This window comes from Coregonus clupeaformis, chromosome 6 (assembly GCF_020615455.1).
Source record: "Coregonus clupeaformis isolate EN_2021a chromosome 6, ASM2061545v1, whole genome shotgun sequence".
In the NCBI taxonomy this organism is placed as follows: Eukaryota; Metazoa; Chordata; class Actinopteri; order Salmoniformes; family Salmonidae; genus Coregonus; species Coregonus clupeaformis.
Window position 1 is genome coordinate 5937463 of NC_059197.1, and position 16334 is coordinate 5953796.

A 16334-nucleotide genomic window follows, 5' to 3' on the forward strand; every position below is an offset into this window, starting at 1 on the left:
CCTCTCTCTCTCCTTTTTGCATGTACACATATTTTTCCAATCGCTACTCCAATCGTGCATTACTGTTTTGTACCCAGGCAGGTTTTAAAATAGCTCATCTGTGACAGGGCTTTGACAGTGAGAGCACTCTCTGGCTGGTTTCTTCTGATTTCCACACTGAAGCTTTGCACCTACTGGCTCACTCTGATGTGATTCTATGTTGATGATGGTGATGAGATGATTTGAGTGGTTACTTTAATCTTTGCCGTTAATCTTAATCTTTGCCGAGAGAGAGAGAGAGAGAAAGAGAGAGAGAGAGAAGGAGAGCGAAAGACAGAGGGGAAAATATGGAGAGAGAAAGAGAAGAGAGAGAGAGAAAAGACATGGTGTCCTGTCTATTCTGAGCCAGACCATCAGTACACTCTTAGAAAAAAAGGTGATATCTAGAACTTAAAAGGGTTCTTCGGTTGTCCCCATATGTAATTTTGAGTTCCATGTAGAACCCTTTCCACAGAGGGTTCTACATGGAACACAAAATAGTTCTACCTCGAACCAAAAAGGGTTCTACCTGGTACCAAAAAGGGTTCTCATATGGGGACAGCCGAAGAACCCTTTTGGAACCCTTTTTTCCAAGTGTCAGTTGTGTTGGGTATGTACTGTATGAGTGTTCAGTGGGCAAACTTGTGGCCTGGAGAATTCTAAACGGCCTATCTGAGCAGCTCAGTGTTCACACACACCCTGACTGTCTGTCTGTCTGACTGTCTGACTGTCTGTCTGCCTGTCTGATTGTCAGCCTGCGGGTGACCGCTGTCACTCACAGTCTAACACACACACAGCTGTCACTCACAACACTCGCTGACTGATTCGAATGCGAGCGACAGTGCTAACCGCTAGCCAATGCAGTCTAACGATCTGACCACTCTGCCACTCTTTCTGTCTGTGAAGAGGACAACACGTCTAGTCTGACTGACAGACACCCACGGCTAATGGCAGAGGGGACACAAAGCCTGTGAACAACAGGAAGTAGCTGTGTTTGAATAGAAACGGCTATACTTACCAACAGGAAAGGCCTGTGTCATGTATACTAACACCTGTCTGACTGAGAGAAAGGTGTTTGAGAGAGGTGTTTGTTTGGAGGGAAACATGACAGGAGAGAGCAGTAGGGATTGTGATAGAGAGCTAGTAGGGAATGATGGGGCATTTATAGCCCTAAATCACAAGGAATTTTTCAGCATGGTGGATGCGGTGTAGCAGTGCTTTGTGAGTGTGTGTGTGTGTGTGTGTGTGTGTGTGTGTGTGTGTGCGCGTGTGTGTGCCTGTGTGCCTGCCTGTGTGTGTTCGGTCACACTGGTGCTTGTGTAGCAGAGTGTGTAGCACTGGTACTGTCCTCTGCATGTGATAGAGAAGGGAGACTGAGGGCTGCATGAACTTGTAGAATACAATAACTTCTCTGTCTACTGCAGATTGGACCACTTGTCTTTGGTAATAAAGGGGAAGGAAAATTACTATTCCTGCAGAGGCCCTGTGTAGCTCAGTTGGTAGAGCATGGCGCTTGCAACGCCAGGGTTGTGGGTTCGTTTCCCACGGGGAGGCTTTTGCGTGCGTGTCTGAGACGAGAGAGACGAGAGACGAGAGAGAGACGAGAGAGAGAGAGAGAGAGAGAGAGAGAGAGAGAGAGAGAGAGAGAGAGAGAGAGAGAGAGAGAGAGAGAGAGAGAGAGAGAGAGAGAGAGAGACTTCCAGTATGACTTACCCAGAGAGGAACAGCAAGGTGAGCCACTTCACATTGCTTGTCCTCTATGCAGCCTGGGGACTAGGGAGATTGCCCCTCAGCCTACAGTAAAGTTGAACATACGGCTGTGACGGTGATGAATTTAGGGACTCACAATGAATCTTTCTAGATTTACCTCGGTTTGACTGTGGCTTATGTTTATGACTGCGGTGACACTGAGATGAGGTAACTGTGGCAGCCTACGTTGAACATCCATTTACAGTACAATATTTGGCAATATAATTTATATATGTCACAATTCACAAGTCCATTTTTATGTATAGTATGTGACATCTTTACAGTACACAGTACCCCCACTACTCTAACACATGCACAGTAAAACAAGCTACTGCCTGTCAGAACCCTGGGCCCTGCTCTCTACATCATATTGAACCCTCTCACACACATATACACACACAGGCACACACATACACCCCTCCCTCTACAGACTAATAGTCCTATTACCCAGAAAGGTCAGTTAGATTTAATGCAGGGGGGCCATATTGCAGTGGCCATCCGGTAAAGAGAGCAACATTTCATATCACTATGGCTGCCCTGCCTGCTCTGTTGGGTTGACTGAGGTACCAATTGGTATTCATGAAAAATCCTGAAGATGTAGTTTCCTCAGAATTCCCCCACTGATCATTACAGCACGGTAATGTGTATGTGTGATGGGAAAAAATAGGGGGAGGCTTTTTTTAGACATCAAAACAGGGGTAAAATTGCAGTCATCATGTCAAATAGACACTGTAGCTCCACGGGGCTATTATTGTCTTTATAAAGTGAATGATATAAGAACAGTAGGGAAAGACAGGAGGGAAGGTTCGCATGTTATTAGGATTCATATATGAACATCAAGTTGCCACGTGTCCACGTAAAAGCCTTAGGCCACGTTCCACAGCTAAGGCGAGGCGAAGCAACAACCAATGGTTGCGTGCCATATCATCGACTGACAAATTGCTATAACATAACCTTAGCTTAATCTTTTATCTACGTTGAGTGAGATCAAGCAGTGCGATATTGACTGACATGGATAAGCTACTCTGATATTCTAGGCCTACTGAAGCTGCTTTTCCATCAGAGCTATTAAAGTAGATGTGTCCTGTTGCCTTGGCGTCAGGTCTAGGTCAGGACCTGTTGTGGTATAGGGCATATCCTGGTCAACAAAACAGATCAATAACCTGTCTGACCTTGTGCTGCCTGCTGTGGTTCAGGAGCTGACAACTATACTGACACCAGTGGATTAATTAAACTGTCCTTTATTCAACTTTTATTCAAACAGGAAAATACCCTTGAGGCTAGACACCTCTTTTGAGAGGGGGACCTTGTCTTAACACTGTTGCATGTGAAATAAGATTAGAACTGTAAAGCAATCTAATATTGTTACGGTATGGTAAATAATGAGCAAAACATAATTAATTATCCTACCAATAACCTAATAAGATAAAGTGGACTTATTTTGTGCCCATGATGAAAATGTAGAGAAGGCTTATCTTATCTACAGCAGCTCTTTTCCTTATGTTAAGGGGAATATATTGTGTGTGTTTGTGTGTGCCTGCGTGTCTTTGCGCGCGTGTCTGTTTTGATATATGCTGGGAAAGGCAATGCTCCCGCTCCTCTTCAAGCGGACTGTCAATTTGCAGATGGCTGCGCGCTGTTAACGACCGTAGAACATACACTCGCCCGAAGTCACGGTAACGTCACGGTAGAGCTGGAATTTCTCCTCTCCTCGGTCAGGGGATGTGCATTTGGACAGGAGAGTGTCCTCGGGACAGCGACGCGCCGCATTGCTCCGCTCCTCTCCTACCGAGGACATAGAAACCCCGGCTTCAGAAGCTTATCTTGGACGGGATGGCGGGTGCTAAGTGCCTTCTGAAGACGCCGAGGTATGTGAACGGAGCGTGTTAATTAATAGGCTACGGCGACTGTTGTGAGAGTTTAAACAAATTGCAGATTACCCTTCAATTGAATGGTCCCGTATTGACTGCAAATAAATGTTAGCCTATGTTATCTTTTTTTCTTTTATTTCGTTGCAATGCAATTGGTTGCTTATGTGTAAATTGCAATACTGCAATAATGTAGCCAAATACGCCAACAATTTTTTGTGCAAATACAGCTTTTGAATGGTATTTTGAATACAGTAGCCTGTATCAACACAGCCTGCACAGAGCAATAGCCTAAACAATTGCTGTGCTCCAGCTCTTCAGCGATCGACTCAGAGGACATTAGTAAAAATTTATAACTGAAACAGGAAAACATAAAATTGATAATAATCTAGCCTATATATGGAATTTAATTTTGCCAAAGATGATGCATTTCATCTGCCTACGTATTCTGTGTAACAGTGGATTTTAATAGCCTATACTACTCTTAAAATATGTGTTATGGTTATTTGAATGATGAAAAAATGGTATAAACACTGTGTCGTGCAGCTAACCAAAAATGCCCACTTTGCGTGTGCGGTGCCACGCATTTGGAGACATAGCCTAACCATCTCGGTTCACTTCAATGCGCAATACAGAGTAGCCTAAAGACAAACAAATGTCAATCAATGCATTAGCCTAATAGTTCATGCATTAATTTGATCGGTTTGCCAGGGGCAGACTGGGTCAAGAATTCGGCTTTGGCATGTTATCCACACCAGCCCACATCACTGAGCACGCAGCCAACTCACCCCCCTTCTCTGGTGTCACTCTGTGCTTCTTCTTGTTCTCTGTCTGTCGGTCTGTCTGTCGGCTTAAGCCATAATACATATGACAGGCACTAATTTACAATATAGCCTAAATCATTAGCTTATAGGCCAACATTATAAAAGCCAAGCTAACGACATAGGCTATATCATAAATTAGTGCCTGTCATATGTGTTCCCCTGAATCAACACCTACCCTAATTGTTAATTACTTTTACAGGGCTCCAGACTAACGTCATTCATAGTCAGGGCTCTTAATAAAATAAAATAAATGGTAGCACTGGTGCTCCCAACTTTAATAAGTTAGGAGCACAACGTAAAATGTAGGAACACCAGAAAATACGATTTTTAACAGCGATTGAGATATAGCCTATATGAATTCTAAAAAATAGTCCATCCCTTCCGGCATTTGCGGTTTGCCACACGCTGAACCTGCTTATCTGCTTATCGCTTCATGATTAAGTGCTGATATTACCGTATCGCCCACCTTGTCTCCACGGCCGTGACCGGGATCATCTACAAACCGGAGGCAATGAGTCTATCATAATGATGAGACGTTATAGTGTGCCACTCGTATCAGAAGATGAAATGTGTGTGTCGGCTTCAACATGGCTCGGATGAGACCCGGGCGCTAAGCAGCGCGCAAAATGTGCATAATGATTTGCCAACCATCACGCTAACCATCTTCATACGGAAAGGTCATGCTCACGAATCAGTTAACCTACGGAGCCGCGGATTTGTGTGAAACTAAATATTTAGCATATTCTGACTTCAATTGTCTCTATTTTGTGAGGATTCATTTATGTTTCTTTGTGTGTGCCATAAAATAGCCATCCAATTTATGGGTCACATATGTGAAATTAGTTACTGCAGTGTGTTGTTTGTGATTGTGAAGAGCACTTTACCTTGGGGACCAGTTCCAGTTTTGCACCTGGTGAATGACAGAGTATCTTGGGATTGTGTGCTGAGCTCTTGCATTGACCATTGTAAATATATTACTGTGGTGTAGAGGCCCTGGTATAGCAGTGCTATAACCATATTACAATTTGGTATAATAATCATTGTACACCATTTCATAGAGGTTCAGTTATGCAGATTCAGCATAACACATTTGGCCCCTGGGATGCACAGAAAACTTCCCCTCAAAGGAGGGGACTTACTTACCTTGGGTAAGATACAATGTAGGCATACATAAATTCTGATTCGATACAGCTATAAATAGGCTAATCCCTAAATTAAACCAGTTCCAAAATAAAATACTTAAAATTTACCATAAAAGTGATGATCACAGAGCCAACTGGCTCTTTGGTCTTCATGTACCTCCCTCCTTTTTTATGTGCCAGTTTTATCCTAATTAATACAAACTTCTGATAAAAAATCAGGTGCTTTTTTCTCCAAGTTAACTTTAAGATTACAGATCACAGATAATTAAGTTAATGAGGAAAACAATTTATTTCATCCATTCAATTGTATATTGGTTGTAAACATGCCCACGATCACCATACATTGTCTCAAGCACCCCAAGACAAATGCTATGGCTGAGTTTGCCCTTGTTTTTGGTAGAGGTTCAGAGTTTTTGTGTTACTCTCATGCAACTCTATAATGGCTGGTTCTGTACAGCATTGGGCATGCCAGGGATGCCAGGGAGCATGTCCCCAGACCAGGGTGTTCACCCATGGGCTAATAGGTTCTCTAAAGCCCAAACAGAGGCCCTGCCCTGGGGCATTGGGCTGTGTACAGTGGGTCCTGACACAGACACACTTTGTTCTCCTCCTGCAGTAACTTCCAGTCGTCAGCCATGTTCGAGAGCTCTGAGTCGGCAGACGTCGAGGGAGTCAGCACAGATAGCACCCTGGGATCCTCCGTCACCGCCTGCAAGAAGGTAAATACAGGGGGACGGTGTGTGTAGGTGTGTATGTCCGGTAAATATTCATGTGTGTGTGTGTCTCCCTCTCCCTGGTGAGGGAGAGTTTGTGCCATTTCAACAGACAGTAATGATGAAGGTCCTGGACCTGGAGTTTCAGGTCATCTAGTTTGATTGATCATCTCACTGTGTCAGGGAGACGATGAGAGAAATGGAAAATAACACTGGTCTCTGGGGGAGATTACGTTGAATTTCAACCTCTTCTGTTCAGCTCCCCCTCCTTCCTCTAGAATAAGGAGCATTGTCAGTTGATATTGCTTTTTGTTCAGTCACTTCATTAGTAGACGGGCCGTCAAGTTACAGTGGGGGAAAAAAGTATTTAGTCAGCCACCAATTGTGCAAGTTCTCTCACTTAAAAAGATGAGGGGCCTGTAATTTTCATCATAGGTACACGTCAACTATGACAGACAAAATGAGGAAAAAAAATCCAGAAAATCACATTGTAGGATTTTTAATGAATTTATTTGCAAATTATGGTGGAAAATAAGTATTTGGTCAATAACAAAAGTTTCTCAATACTTTGTTATATACCCTTTGTTGGCAATGACACAGGTCAAACGTTTTCTGTAAGTCTTCACAAGGTTTTCACACACTGTTGCTGGTATTTTGGCCCATTCCTCCATGCAGATCTCCTCTAGAGCAGTGATGTTTTGGGGCTGTCGCTGGGCAACACGGACTTTCAACTCCCTCCAAAGATTTTCTATGGGGTTGAGATCTGGAGACTGGCTAGGCCACTCCAGGACCTTGAAATGCTTCTTACGAAGCCACTCCTTCGTTGCCCGGGCGGTGTGTTTGGGATCATTGTCATGCTGAAAGACCCAGCCACGTTTCATCTTCAATGCCCTTGCTGATGGAAGGAGGTTTTCACTCAAAATCTCACGATACATGGCCCCATTCATTCTTTCCTTTACACGGATCAGTCGTCCTAGTCCCTTTGCAGAAAAACAGCCCCAAAGCATGATGTTTCCACCCCCATGCTTCACAGTAGGTATGGTGTTCTTTGGATGCAACTCAGCATTCTTTGTCCTCCAAACACGACGAGTTGAGTTTTTACCAAAAAGTTATATTTTGGTTTCATCTGACCATATAACATTCTCCCAATCCTCTTCTGGATCATCCAAATGCACTCTAGCAAACTTCAGACGGGCCTGGACATGTACTGGCTTAAGCAGGGGGACACGTCTGGCACTGCAGGATTTGAGTCCCTGGCGGCGTAGTGTGTTACTGATGGTAGGCTTTGTTACTTTGGTCCCAGCTCTCTGCAGGTCATTCACTAGGTCCCCCGGTGTGGTTCTGGGATTTTTGCTCACCGTTCTTGTGATCATTTTGACCCCACACTGTGAGATCTTGCGTGGGGCCCCAGATCGAGGGAGATTATCAGTGGTGTTGTATGTCTTCCATTTCCTAATAATTGCTCCCACAGTTGATTTCTTGAAACCAAGCTGCTTACCTATTGCAGATTCAGTCTTCCCAGCCTGGTGCAGGTCTACAATTTTGTTTCTGGTGTCCTTTGACAGCTCTTTGGTCTTGGCCATAGTGGAGTTTGGAGTGTGACTGTTTGAGGTTGTGGACAGGTGTCTTTTATACTGATAACAAGTTCAAACAGGTGCCATTAATACAGGTAACGAGTGGAGGACAGAGGAGCCTCTTAAAGAAGAAGTTACAGGTCTGTGAGAGCCAGAAATCTTGCTTGTTTGTAGGTGACCAAATACTTATTTTCCACCATAATTTGCAAATACATTCATAAAAAATCCTACAATGTGATTTTCTGGAAAAAAAAATCTCAATTTGTCTGTCATAGTTGACGTGTACCTATGATGAGAATTACAGGCCTCTCTCATCTTTTTAAGTGGGAGAACTTGCATAATTGGTTGCTGACTAAATACGTTTTTTCCCCACTGTAAATGACTTCCATTGAGCCTCGCCGCTCTGTCGCTAACATACAAAAATAAGATTACATGTAGTATTTGTAATTGAAGTCTCTGCACAATGACACAAAACTGTATGGCTCCCAAGTGTGTATTTATAAAGACAACATTTTAACCCTAACTGTAGGTAAGGTCCCCTGACTTGACAAAGACCTAACAATCAAAATATTGGCTTACTAAGATACATGTGGGAGAATAACATTATTACACAGTCTTAATTTTTTTGCTGGTGAATATTTACTATGATATCAAGCACCTGCTCAAGCACCTGTATGAAGCTGAGTTATGTTCATTGGTGCACATCGTAGAAAAAAGTTTTGCAATGGAAGAAAAAATAAAGCATTTATTTTTGGACAAGTTGAAATAGCACCTCCCCGGTTTGGGCCTAATGACCACGACCCTGCCCTCACTCCAAGCTCTGCCAAATTGTGATGTCATGACCATGAGGCCACCTGAGTGTGAGTCACCTCTACCTGGCCATGGCCCAGAGCAGATGGACAACACCAGGGGGAGATAGCACAGGACAGGGGCACAGGGGGCATGATGGCGTCAGCCTAAAAATACACCATGGAAATTATCATCATCGCTATTGTTTTGCAGCCCCTACCCATCCACATTACTCTGGCCAAACACTATGCCCACTAGCATTTATTTTTCTGGATTTGCTTTCCTCCCTGCTTTCAGGGGGGTTGGGTTAAATGCGGAAGACACATTTGGGTTGAATGCATTCAGTTGTGCAACTGACTAGGTATCCCCCTTACCCTTATAGAATTCGAACACATTCGGACCGTTCTGATTGGTCACAGAAACCGATGGGATGGGCCAGAGCCAGCCTGGCCTAATGTCATTGGCTTTCATACTCTGATTGGTTAGAGATGATTCAATCACTGATGAATTAGGATGGCAGTTTCAGACTAAATGTATGTGAAAGGTTCCATTTGAAAAGTTATCTTATGGATTATGATTAGAATATCTTGTTGTATCTCCTGAGGGATCCCAGTGACTTTCAAAGTCTTAGTAACGACCAGCACCATTTACCCAATACTACAATAATCAATAACTCTTCATATGTATATACAGTGGGGGAAAAAAGTATTTAGTCAGCCACCAATTGTGCAAGTTCTCCCAATTAAAAAGATGAGAGAGGCCTGTAATTTTCATCATAGGTACACGTCAACTATGACAGACAAAATGAGGAAAAAAAATCCAGAAAATCACATTTTAGGATTTTTAATGAATTTATTTGCAAATTATGGTGGAAAATAAGTATTTGGTCAATAACAAAAGTTTCTCAATACTTTGTTACATAACCTTTGTTGGCAATGACACAGGTCAAACGTTTTCTGTAAGTCTTCACAAGGTTTTCACACACTGTTGCTGGTATTTTGGCCCATTCCTCCATGCAGATCTCCTCTAGAGCAGTGATGTTTTGGGGCTGTCGCTGGGCAACACAGACTTTCAACTCCCTCCAAAGATTTTCTATGGGGTTGAGATCTGGAGACTGGCTAGGCCACTCCAGGACCTTGAAATGCTTCTTACGAAGTGTAACCCTCTCACCAGGCTCGAATTTGACTCTCAAGATATTACCTTATTTAGAATATCTGAACAGCATGGGATATTAGGTGAGAAGGACATCTCCAATAAGAATCCCTATTGTAAACTTGCTAGGGTGAATGACAAATAGGGTATTAACTTCAGATAGAATGATTATAGACTTGGTTATTGGTATAAGGATATGCTTTCCCATGCATTAAATGAAACTGAAACAGTAAATGACTCCACCAATACAACAGACATAAGGTTCAATATCTATATTAATCAAATGTTCAATATATCACATCAAAAGAAATACAAATTATAAACCCCAATGATTTTCCCACAACCCATGTCCAAATTATTTGCAAGCTTGCTTAAACCCTGGGTGCGCGTTGGAGCTCATAAAAAAAATGACGACATACATAAAGTCCTGAAGTCCACCACACATTTGTAGTTACTCACTACTTGTAGATAATGCCTCAGCGAAAAAATAGTAGTTCCGTGCAGGTGTCCTCACAAGATCCACAGCGAACACAGCTATCAATGCAGCCAGTAATCCGTAGCAGCAACAGACATCCGTTGGAAACCCGAACTCGTTGGTCGTCACAAGCAATTCTCTCCAAGTCTTGCACGATGCTAGGCTAACCTCTAGAATGTCGAGTGTCTCCACAATGTGACGGCAGCTTCAGTCTCTACTAGGTCTTTCTTAACGAACTAATACACACTTTCTTATAGAAATAAAATCAGGATTTCCCTTTAAAACAAACTCTGTAGGTATAGTTTTGTTTTATCTTTATCGTTTCCTTGGGTCGTTTTTTTCTTCCCCAACGCCACTAACGTCTCTCCTCTTTCTCCTCTCAACTTTTCCCTCTCTTTCCTCCCCAGCAACCAGTCCACTCTCCCATTGGCCACAACTTAACAAGTTACCTCATTGGTCAAAACTTTAACAAGATACGTGGGAAATTTAAACTTAAAAATAAACCAACCTATTTACTTGTACATTTTTTTTTAAACATTGCTTCAAAAGAAATGCATTAATGACATTACAAATCAGGAGCTATTCGATCACCTTTTAAATCTAATACCAATGAATTATAACAAATAAACTCTATACTTGGTTTTAGCAAGGTATTACACTCTCCCCCCACCAAAATAGGCATGTCCTCATGACTTGTAAACATAAGTGAGATGTAATGACAAGTAAATGTGTCAACTCTTAACTACAACCTACAGCTGAGACAAACTTGTTAGATAATTGAAAATGAGATACATTTGTGTTTCCCTTATCCAATCCACTTGTACAATGTGGAACAATATCTGACAACTGGGGCTATACTTGGAACTCCGGGTTTATCATAGGTAAGTAAACCAGGTGCTTTCTTTACTCTCTGAGATCTTCTTATCCCTGGTCCTTCCATTTCCTCCGAAGTTTCCACTTCTCCCTGAACTTCTCGTTCCTCTTCTGTAATCTCTTCAACTGAGTTAGATGCCTCATTATCATCTACTTCAACTCCAGTTGCGACCTCAGCTTCTTGACTGGACTCTTTTACTTCCAGAACTTGGTCTGCTCTTTCAGGTTCCCCTGTCATTTGATTCCAAACTATGTCTAAGTCCCAGCTAAATGGTTCCGACATCTCTTCCACTTCTCGGCTTATACAGTTTGTATTTGGCACTTCATACCATACTCCGATGTCTTCATCTTCTGAGTCAAAATCCTTCTCATCTTCTGGATTCTCAACCTCTTCAACTTTCTCATCATTCTGAGGAGTACAGTTTCCAGGCAACTTTTCATTTCCCTTTCTCTTCCTCCTTCTTTGCAGGGTCCTTCTACCAGGTGTTGGTTCTATGTTAACCACAGGTTCTATGCGCACTTTCTGCCCCAGTGGTAGCAGGTGGTTTCGATGAAGAATCTTAATGGGTCCATCTCCAATTTCAGGCTTCAAACGAAACACAGGTAAGTTTGACATCTGACTTTCCACCACATATGGCGTAGAGGCCCAGCGATCTGCCAGCTTATGTTTTCCTTGCAGTCCTAGATTCCGTATGAGGACTCTGTCTCCAGGCATAAGTTGCGTGTAGCGGATCTTCTTATCATATCGCTGTTTGTTTTCTTGGTTTTGCTTTCCAGCAGTGCTCTCAGCAAGTTTGTAAGTAGCTTGTAACTGTTTCTTCATATCAGATACATACTTGAGATAAGTTCTCTCTGAAGAGCTATCACTCGAGACTCCAAAACAAATATCAACAGGCAATCTAGCTTCACGTCCAAACATCAAAAAATATGGCGAATAGCCAGTCGCTTCATTCCGACTACAGTTATACGAGTGCACTAGATGCCCAACATACTGACTCCATTTGTTCTTTCGTGTAGGATCAAGAGTTCCAAGCATGTTCAACAAGGTTCGGTTGAATCTCTCGGGTTGCGGATCTCCCTGAGGATGATATGGTGTTGTCCTTGACTTCTCCACTCCAAGCATATTCAGTAGCTCATGGATGAGTCGACTTTCAAAATCTCTACCTTGATCACTATGCATCCTCTTGGGCAGACCATAATGGATGAAGTACCTCTCCCACAATACCTTGGCGACCGTGGATGCTTTCTGATCCTTCGTAGGAAAAGCTTGAGCGTATCTTGTGTAATGATCCGTAATGACAAGAACATTCGCTGTGTTACTGGAGTCTGGCTCAATGGACAGGAAATCCATACACACAAGGTCCATAGGTCCATCACTTTGCATATGACCAAGCGGCGCAACTATCTTTGGAAGTGTTTTCCTCTGTACACAGCGAGCACAGGACTTACAGTACTCTTCTACTTCCATCTTCATGCGTGGCCAGTAGAACCGGTCTCTGACAAGTCCATATGTCTTGTCAAATCCTAAATGACCTGAGTCATCATGCAGCGACGTGAGAACCATAGTTCTGAACTTCTCTGGAAGAAGTAACTGAGCACGACGAGTCTTGTTTGGCGGATGTGTGATCCTGTACATAACTCCATCTTCCATCTTTAGCTTCTCCCACTCTCTCAGGAGCAAAGAGATGAGTGGATGTTTTGTCTTGGTCACCCTGGTGATATCATGTTTATTAAGAGCAACCCACATCTCTCCTAAGCAAGGATCTTCTTGTTGCGATGCAGAAAGTTCCATAGTGCTCAATCTGGGCATGTTAGACTTCAGCATGCTCAGGTTACAGTATGCTTGAGGCACAGCATGCATAGAGGCTCCCAACTGATCAATCACTCTACTATGAGATGATCCAGGAGTTATTCTAACAACATTAGACATCTGGCACATGGCTCTAACACCGGATGCAGGAATGTCTCTCCAATCTTGTTCCACTGCATATTGCTGATGAGGGCGGCGAGATAAAGCATCGGCATCTATGTTCTGCCTGCCTGGCCTGTACTTGAGACTAAAGTCATAGGTAGACAACGCAGCCAGCCAACGATGACCAGTGGCATCCAGTTTTGCGGACGTGAGGACATATGTCAATGGGTTGTTGTCTGTTCTAACCTCGAACTTGACCCCATACAGGTAATCATGTAGTTTATCAACCACGGCCCACTTCAACGCAAGAAACTCTAACTTGTGAGCTGGGTAGTTGCGTTCAGAAGCGGTCAGGCTTCGACTCACAAATGCCACAGGACGCAGACCCTCACCTTGGTCTTGGTACAGTACTCCACCTAACCCTTCGCGGCTAGCATCTACATGTAGAACGTATGGTAACTGAGGATCAGCAAAAGCTAACACAGGAGCTTTTGTGAGGCTTTCCTTCAATGTCTCGAATGCCAATTCACACTTCTCATTCCACCTTGATCCAAATGGTTCTGAGTTGTTGAAGTAGGCTTTCACCTCTTCCTTGGGCTTTCTCCCTTTCTTGCCTGCGGGAAGATATCCACATAAGAGCTGATTCAAGGGGTAACTCACTTTAGAGTAGTCTTTCACAAATCTCCTGTAATATCCACAGAATCCTAGGAAAGAACGCAGAGCAGTCACAGTTTCAGGCCTTGGCCACGTGGTGACAGCTTCAATTTTTGATGGGTCTGTGGCCACTCCATTCTGGGATATGATATGTCCAACATAGTTGACAGATGTGCGGCAAAACTGACACTTGTCAAGGGACAGTTTTAGGCCTTCACTTTTCAAGCGGTCCAACACCTTGAGCAACCTCTGCTCGTGTTCTTCCAGCGTCCTTCCAAACACGATTAAGTCGTCAAGGTAAACAAGAACTTCGAGTAGATTCATGTCTCCAACTGTCTGTTCCATGACACGTTGAAATGTTGCAGGTGCTCCGGACACACCCTGTGGCATCCTCTCAAATTGGTAAAATCCAACTGGACAGATAAATGCAGTCTTCTCTTTATCTGTGTCACCCATTGGGATTTGATAGTATCCGCTTCGGAGATCTAACACACTGAACCATTTGCTCCCACTCAAACATGTCAGAGCATCCTCCACACGTGGGACTGTGTACTGGTCGGGGAACAGTGCGCTTGTTGAGGGTCCTGTAATCAACACACATGCGTATGGTGCCATTCTTTTTCCTCACCACCACAATAGGAGATGCATAGGGGCTTCTCGACTCAGATATGATCCCAGAACTTTTCAAGTTATTTAGATGCTTCCTTACATCTTCAACATCAGCTGGAGCCAAGCGGCGAGATCTCTCCCTAAACGGTTTGTCTTCAGTAACTCTGATGGTGTGATGAGTACTCTTTGAACAACCCACATCAAACTCATGTGTTGAGAACACTTCTTTCCGTTCCATCATCTTTTCACATAACCTCTTCTTCCATCCCTCAGGCACTGGAGAATCTCCAAAGTTGAATGAAGAAGACGTCAACTTCTCAGATGAATCCTGCTCTCGTTTCAATGGAAACCCAGGAGCAATATCTACAGGAAACAGATGAGCAATAGGCATACCTCGTTTCAGAGTGATCTCCTTTGTCGAGACATTCCTGACAGTAAGGGTGATTCTTCTAGACGACACAACTGCAACCGTCTGGATTTCAGGCCTCACTAGTAGTTCTTCAGGGAACCGGGGTTCTTCAGGCCTCTCTACCAGAAGGGTTTGAGTAGAAGGTATCCCAGGAAACTTTGGAATTCCAGTAACTCTCGCCTGCCCACCAGGTGGCAGGGTGACAGGTTTTGTCTGTGCAAACCAGACCGTTCCTTTCTTCTCATCATCATCAGTTGAGCTTTCTCTCATCCTCTCATATGCCTCCTTGATAGCAGGATGAACTTGTAGTGTGCTAAGGAAACCTTCACCTTCCTTTTCTCTGCAAGCAGTCATAAGTCTCTTCACTACAGACGTATTTGTGCCGACCAGAATAGACACGTCACCTTTCATGGCCGGATCTGGACATACCAACACAAGTGCTTCAATGGTCTCTGCTACGCCCACAACCGATCCCGAGAACTCAAGCTTGAGCGACAAATAGCCATCATATGGATACTGCTCAGAGCTAAGGCCCCATATCTCTAAGTTTCCTATAGGAATCAATGGCAAATGCGTCAGGTACTTGTCATAAAAGGATCTGTAAAGTAGAGTAATCTGAGAACCACTATCTAGTAAAGCTTTAGTATAAACACCTTCAATCTGTACAGAAACGACAGAACTTGGGCCAACTAAACCTGTAGGTAGCATGTCTTTCATGTCTTCATACTTGTGGCACTTTGTGGAACGTGTCTTCACCGGGACGTCAGGCCGCTCCTTTACTGGGTCCCTCTGTAGTTTCCCATAGACCGTTTTTGTTTGATCAGGCGTGTGTTGACTTTCCTCAAGTTCTCTTCACCTTCACAGTTTCTCTTGAAATGGCCATCTTCTCCACATCTATAACAGAACACTCCAGGGTTTCTGTCGGCCTGTGTCTGTTCTTGTGATGGATTTACCCTTTTCTTTTTGCTTTTAAATGCAACATCTGACCTTTGTGTGTCAGAGTGAGCTGCTGTGACGTTAGCAGACATGAGACGTGTCATTTCAATTTTCAAACCTTTTAGCTCTTTTCTCAGCACTTCTATCTCAGTATTAGCTTCTTCACAAACTGTAGCAACAGGAGCAACAGCTGATGACTTCACAACACTCTTCGTTGTGTTCCTGTCTTGAATCATGTCCTCCTCCTCCCTTACTTCCTGCAGCAGCTCAGTAAAGGTTGGTGGATCACGCAGCTTATAGGTCATGCGAATACGAAGCGCAACCATGTCATGTGAGGATGCACCTCTCACTACTTGGCCAATGCGTGTGCGATTCATCTCTGACAGCTCAATGCCTCCTTTTCGATATACAGTGTGCAGCAATTTGTCAAGTCTCAACAGGTAAGCTGAAAGCTTCTCTCCTTCACTCTGGAATGTGTTTCTGAACCTTACCATGAGATCAGGTGCAGCATGGGGGTTTCCGGTCCTAAAGAACCTCACAATGTCAGCAGCAGGCCCTTTAAGACTTTCTATTATTCTCTGTTTTTTCACATTGTCGGTGCACTGCCATTCCTCTAGAAAATGGGTGGTTTGCTCAG

At 43.5% G+C, this 16334-nt stretch overlaps 1 protein-coding gene across 3 annotated transcripts in view; it reads left to right on the top strand.

Annotated features, from left to right (window-relative positions):
* Positions 1-16334, top strand: part of LOC121567558 (A-kinase anchor protein SPHKAP-like) — a 186129-nt gene that overhangs the window by 140572 nt on the left and 29223 nt on the right. For 2 of the 3 annotated variants that reach the window (XM_045217761.1, XM_041877700.2), the window contains exon 3: positions 6218-6320. In XM_045217761.1, coding sequence (XP_045073696.1) covers positions 6218-6320 — 103 coding nt within the window. Of the gene's footprint in view, positions 1-3354; positions 3636-6217; positions 6321-16334 lie in introns of those variants that run through there. The other variant, XM_045217767.1, reaches the window with a different exon arrangement.